The 6,841-nt window shown below is 40.6% G+C and overlaps 1 protein-coding gene across 1 annotated transcript in view; it reads left to right on the top strand.

The window, feature by feature from the left end:
- The first annotated feature begins 474 nt into the window (after positions 1 to 474).
- Positions 475 to 6,841, top strand: part of LOC105264536 (Krueppel-like factor 7) — a 197,613-nt gene continuing 191,246 nt past the window's right edge. Inside the window, exon 1 of the mRNA XM_011301469.1 lies at positions 475 to 1,596. Within this exon, the coding sequence (XP_011299771.1) occupies positions 1,495 to 1,596 (102 nt within the window). The 5' untranslated portion in view covers positions 475 to 1,494. The remainder of the gene's footprint in view (positions 1,597 to 6,841) is intronic.

Here is a 6,841-nt window from a genome sequence, read left to right as displayed (position 1 = left end):
AGGAATTCGAACCGAGTTGAAAAAAAGGGATGAATAAAATTCCAGAATATCCCGGTTGTTGTCATATACACCGGGTATGGAGTGGATCGGACGAATCGTGCTGCCACGGTTACGTGGCGCGGCGGCCGGCGGCGATATCGCGTCGCGTCGTGAACGTCGACGCCGGCACGCATCTCCACCGCTCTGCAACCGTTCCCCCTCGTCATCCCCGTCCTCTTCATCCTCCTCATCCACCTCATCCACCTCATCCTCCTCATCCTCCTCATCCTCCTCACCCTCCTCACCGTTCTCGTCGTTCCAATCCTCTTCGCCCTTCTCGCCCTTGCTGTCCTCCCTCCACCTCCCACTCCTCGACGGAGGCGCTGCTCTCCTCCATCCTCGACGCCGGCTAGTCCGTCGGCAACGATCGGCCGCTCTCGGCTCTCTCCGCGCGCCATACCGTACCACAGAACGTCAGTCACTCTTCGGCGCTCGCGCGGAAGAGTATGCACTAGCCACTGGAATTATACTACTCCAAAAATTACCCATTTTCCGGCTCAAACGTTCGCGTTACATTGCGCGTCAAAAGACCACAATCCATGCCAAGTTGAAACACTGAAATAACGATAACAAGTGATTGAGTGTGTTAATAACGATCGTTTATTTTCGTGATTATTGTGTTAGGCAGCACACATTGTGAAGTACTGAGGAATAAAAATACCTCTCCATCAGATGCCCGGTACAACGTGCCTCATGCACACCGGGCAACTCCAGTGAATAATTCTCGTGGCTTCAACATTGTCACGAATTCAATGGAATGAAGCTGAAATAACAGTTCGCTGTGAAAACAAATGATATTAATTACTTACCCCTGTGTGACACGTTCGTACGCTTGAGATTGAATTGAAAAAAAGTGACGCATTTGCCGGCAGCCGGTTTCTCTACACGCGGCCATACAGTGCATATGATGGATACTTTTGTGAATTCAACGTTAATGAAACTCGGCGTCAACCAGACAGATCATTGTCACACTGTCTCCTTTAATATTGCCATCTTTCTCTGAGTTGTGTGGGCCAATTTGATACAACGTGTTTTTTCCCCCTTTATTTTATTTAATTTTATTTTCATCATTGAGTGTGGTGTGATGCTAGTGTGGTGATTTGGAGTGTAAAAAATAACGGTGGAGTTAAGGGCAGAGGGTGATATATTTTATACTCCTCGTTTCTATCGTCACTGGAGAAGCCAAAATAATTGTAAAAGGAGAAGTAAAAAGGGAGCAAGTATTTGTTTTGATATTCGATACTCCGGTGAAAGTGACGGCTTCGATGTTAGTCACGTGTATTGCGTGCCGGCGTATATTGTGCACGAGTTTTTTGTTAATCTCGTGTTGTGTTAAATTGCATTTATTCAGTTTGTGAGTGATTATTGTTGACCGGCGCGTGATTGAGTAAAAGATAGAAAGGTTGGTTTTAATTGGTTTGAAGTATAAAAAAATAAAAAGGAGTCATTGCAATCATGGATATCCTGCCGAGCGGGAACATATTCAGGGAATTGCAGGACATACACGATACCGGATACTTTTCGGCGCAGCCCTCGCTCGAGGATCATTGGCAACAGGTAATTAATCAATTATCATTTTTCCATGAAAAAGCTTTTAGTGGATAACATTTATACCCAGTGGCATGTGTGTTTATACTCGTGAAATACTGCTGTTAGTCATGTGACGGTTTGTTTAGAAAATCAGCAGTCGTGCGTGATTAAAGGTAAACAGCTGAAAAAAAAAGAATGACAAGACTCGTCGCAGTACTTTCGTGTACAGTTTGTCGTTCTCATTAAGAGTAATTCGTAACATCCGAGTCGTTGCAATGTGTACACATAATATCTTTATGGTAACAATTTAAGTACATCTTACGGGGGCGTCGAAGCGTGATCATTACCGTTACAGTCGCCATTGAATTTCTCTTGTATCTAGACTCATCCTGAGAAATGAAAAAATCAATGAATCAGTGGTATTAAATAGTCGGGAGAAAACATACTGGTTGTTGAGAATTTGAATATCCTCCGTTTTTTATACATCCAGCACACGTGTGTACCATACGTTTGAGTTACGTGAAAGAAGTTGGCGTGGGTGCGTACCGTGCACGTGCACATACCTGAACACAACGCCGGGTTTATTCAAACAGTCCCTCGTGATAACATTTTTTTTCCACGCAAATCAAGCTTCATAAATGCCCAATGAATATTGAACTGAAACCGTAAAATGTAAAAGTTGGCTTTTTTTTTCAGTTCATAAATTTTACTCAGTCTCCTTTGCACTGTCTAGGCTGGCGTTTTTTCCCCCCTCGGCCTGAATAACTCGATAAAATTCCGCGGAAATAGAAGGGGCCGGGGGAAACACAGTTTTATACCCGTGGACATTGAATATTCGATAGTCGAGTGGGAAAATTAAAGTTTTCCCATCCAACGCTACCTGCAATTATTTTTTAAAGAGAGAGAGAGAGTGAGAGAGAGGAAGGGAAATGGAGAGAGGGAGAGAGTGGCCGATTCGTGAGGTTGGGTGTTCGGTGGGATACGCTCTTCATTCTATATGCAATTTTCCAGATTGGATATGGGCGGTACCCTATTCAAGCTTGAATGCAAAAATTAAATCAACCCCTCAGTTCCGCTCGAAAATGCACGCACTTTACTCATCCCATATCCACCCCAATTCACTTTACAATTCGATTATCATAAGACATTTCTCGAAAGCCTCCTGCTCAACTGTTTAGCTATTATTGAATTACTCGGAAGTTAAACAATACTGTAAAATGAAACAGTAGCGATTCAAAATATCATCAAACTCGCGCGATAATTCACGCCGATGAAATAAAAATACACCACCATGTAATATACAAAGGGAAACACAGAGAGAGAGAGAGAGAGAGAGAGAGAAAGAGAGAAAGAGAGAGAGATATAGAATACGGCGAGGGGTGGCTTCGATGAATGGAAGAACTGACGTAACTTGCTTTTGTCTCGTACACGATGTGAACCTGCAGCCGTAGAGCGGTTTTCACCTGCCGGCTGTTCATTCCATTTTACCTTTCCATTCCCAACTCTACCTCCCGTCGCAAAACCATCCCTTCATCTTTCATTCGCTTCGACCGTACGGTATGCAATGGAATGATAAAACAATGGGCCAGAGTTTTACAATAGTACACCGGTATGGGAGAGAAAGATGCGCATCGGGCAGTGTTTTAAGCGCATTGGAAGGGCATTTGCTCCAAATGCGTTTCGCCCTATTTTCCTCCATCTCCTTTCCTATCTGTCATCGACAATGTCACATCATTAATGTCCCCCGAAGTTGGTCCCTTAATTACCCCATTAGGTTGCGCTGAAAGAGTCTTGTTGGCTTTCCCGTAATGATGGAATACCCACTTGAGCAATCGGATTGGACTAATGAGTGGCGATTAAAGTATTTATGAAAACTTTGATCGGAGCCATCGATGAGTTTAGTTAGTGCAGGCATGCGAAAGGATAATGATGCTCAAAACGACCGCAGAATTTACCGGAGCAATGGATCCTGGGGATACCCACGGCAGTGGTAGTGGTGCCCCAATGTTCGGTCTGGGGCGCGTTCAATTTGTTTTATCGGTTCCCTCTGTTTTCCCTCCACGATTACTCCCTCACAGAGTCCCTAGCATAGGTACCTTTCTCACCAACACCAATATATACCCCCAAAACATAACCCCCATTGCTCCACGCTACTTTACTTTCGTCTCTCTTCCTTGCACGTAAAATACAATCTGTATCGTCATTCGAGCTGTACTAATTCGAGCGTTACTATCTACGTGAATTATCCCCTTTTGCCCCTCGTGTTTCGCGTGCAATGAATCCTTCGGTATTAAACCAATGGATTTGTCTACCGGGAATAATATTGGAGGGGAAAAATGGTGTATTTGTCTTGCTCCATTAATTCACTGCATGGTGAATTTAAACGAAAATTCTTCCTTTCGTTTCCTTTCTTTAATGCAGATTAATTGTTATGAATTACCTCAACCCCCTTCACTGGAATAAGCGCACGGTCTTTCTGGGCTCTTTGTTTGTTTACACAGGGGAGCAACACCGGTGGATTTTATTTTTAGAATATATCCAACTTTAAACAAACAGAGATCTAATTTTAGTCCCTAATGTACAGGCTCGCGCTTAACGCGCTGCATTGACATGAAAAATTATTTCTGAGAGAGAACATTTATGCTTGGGGATAAAGAAATTCATTCATCTACTGAAAAAATAGGTACATCTCCTTCTGAATAATTACGATTCAGGGCGGGAGACAAATGTTTTGGATTCCACTGTCTTGTGCAGCACGAAATTTTTTTCTAATATTGCAATTTCTATTTGACTCCTGATTTTATCACAAAGTCAGGGTCAACATTACTTCCGAGCCTATCCATTTTACAATGAATAAACATTAGCAAAAATTCAATTAGGAATTGCTGAAGTACTATGGACACCCATTATGGACACCCATAAATAGATAAGTTAATAAGTATTTAACAATTAGTCCATTCATAGTAAACTATTTTACAAAATCACTAATAATAATTTCCATTATTTAATGAGGTTAAAATTCGAAGTGGCTATCAAGGATGTTTTTAATACTAAATTTTTCATGTCGTTAAACACTGAAAAAATGATTATTTTCGAAACCAATTTATTAACATTGAATCTAATAATAATAAAATAATTTTCAACAATAACATTCGACAGTCTTAATTGCTATTACAAACATTTAAATAAATCCATGTCTATATTATATTTATATTTTTTCTACCGGGCGGGATATTTCCAGTTTTTTAAAATTGAGAAGAGGATGTTTTCGTGTTTAAGTCAGTCTTCTTTGTTTATAATTTTTTTTCTCCGGTTTAACTCGTTGGAGTTGTGACGAGAATTTCGGAGAATGGATTCTGCAATTATCCTGGATAATTCTCAAAGTTTTCCCGCTCAATGCATATTTAGTTTTATTCGGAGTGTTTTTGGTGGAGCAATGGGGGTTGGGAGGGTTGTGGATGGTCAATCGTATGCCACCTGCTGCGTCTGTATAGTCTCACTGAAAGCCAACTTTCGCTAGTATCGTGTGCTGGTTAAGTTTAATAGCACACGGAGCCTAATTTTAGTCGGGTCGAATACATCATACTACGTGGGAAGCCTGAAGTGGGCAGGGGATATTCGCCTTGAGGCCTAAGGCCTCTCGTGTAATCCTCCTATTCATTTTCCAGAGTGAAAGATTCTACTTATTCCCCCATTTTTTTTTTACTCTTCTTATTTCACTCATTCCTGTCTCTCTGGATATGAATTTTTTATTCTGCCTTCTGCTGGAGTTTCAGTTTATTTTTTTTGATTATTTTCTTTTATATCTCCAGTGACATTGCCACTTTTTCATTTCGTTTTTAATGGTCTGCTGGATAATAAGATAGAGAAATAATGTAAGTTGATGGGCGTAGGGATGATGAACATAGGAAAAAATGTACAGTTGAGTCCTGGTGAATCGGGGTGGATTGAATTGCACTTCATTAAGCTCCTCTTTCACCTTCTCTGGCCATTCCTGGGCTCTCGTCCTTATTAATGGGTTTCCCTTCACCCCTTACACTCACCCTCTTCCCATTCTTCACTAATCTCAACTTTTATATTGCCAATTGCTTCATGAGCTTCTCGATATTACCATCATCCATTTTCATTATATCGAAATAAATTAGTGCATTCTTAGGGACTAATCAAATTCAATGTTGCCTTCCATCTTCTACTTTTAATACCACTCTAAGATGGACGTTTCCATTTTTTTCCAACCATCGTCCTCTCTTCCTGGAACGTTGTTAATTCCTTTTTTTTTTCTCTCCCTCACCCTCTCTCGTTTTCAACTCGCATCCACTAATCCGACTTCTAGGGACCCATTGCTCCCTGTCAACTTATCTCTCCCTCTTTTTCCTTCCCTGAGATGGTTTTTTTATGCCCCCTCCTCTTTTTTTTTCACCATGCCCTCTTACTCAGACCTTTTGCCACCCCTTTCATTATTCGCTTCGCGTTTTGCCTCGTCAGACGTTCGCGAGAATAAATAAAAATTTAAGACTGCAGAATAACATCGGACCGGGCGTATCAAAGTAATTCCTCTATTTTTTTAAGTGACAATGTGAATTTTTGGTGCCTTTTGCCTCGCAATTTTTACCAATATTCAGATTTTTATTTATACTTCTCCTTGAATTTTCTGTTCACGTACTGTTCTTCCCCTGCACATTCTGGTATTGACAGTTTTTTGTTGGCGCAGACACTTGTTTCTTTAGTCTATCAATATCTTTAACTGTTGATAGTTTATCTGTAACAGAAAAAAATATTCTTGTAAAAATATTCTAGGTGTTGTATCACTACTCAATTGATTAAGTTTTTCGAACCTTGTGTCGTAAATTATGATGGCTTGATTCATTCACCGCGCTCATCCCTATTTAGAATCAGTTGGGATGGAGTCAGTAATAAATTGGCTTGTCCGTTTTTCAAATAAAAAATCAGTTTTGTTATGTACTAATTGGTGATATCTGGGCATCGCTTATCATTAATTTTGCTTTGGCGGAATTGTTCCCCGGAAGTAAGTGGAAAAAACTAGATTTCCCTCTTATTGCTCCCGGTGGCTCCATTTTCAACGGGCTCAATCGATTCAAATACTTTTACATTTTTTTACATATTTGTCGGGATTTTCCGAGGGTATATAAAATTTCCAATTTTTATTTTGCGTAACCTCGTAAAAGCTCAAATTATTTACTTACCAATAATCAATTTCATTTGGGCGGCAGAGTTATCCATTTAAATTTTCTAAATATTTCTCGCTATTACA

The sequence above is a fragment of the Fopius arisanus genome, unplaced genomic scaffold (assembly GCF_000806365.1).
Source record: "Fopius arisanus strain USDA-PBARC FA_bdor unplaced genomic scaffold, ASM80636v1 scaffold00023, whole genome shotgun sequence".
Classification (NCBI taxonomy): Eukaryota; Metazoa; Arthropoda; class Insecta; order Hymenoptera; family Braconidae; genus Fopius; species Fopius arisanus.
Note: the sequence above shows the minus strand (reverse complement) of the source record. Positions and strands in the feature narration are given on the sequence as shown.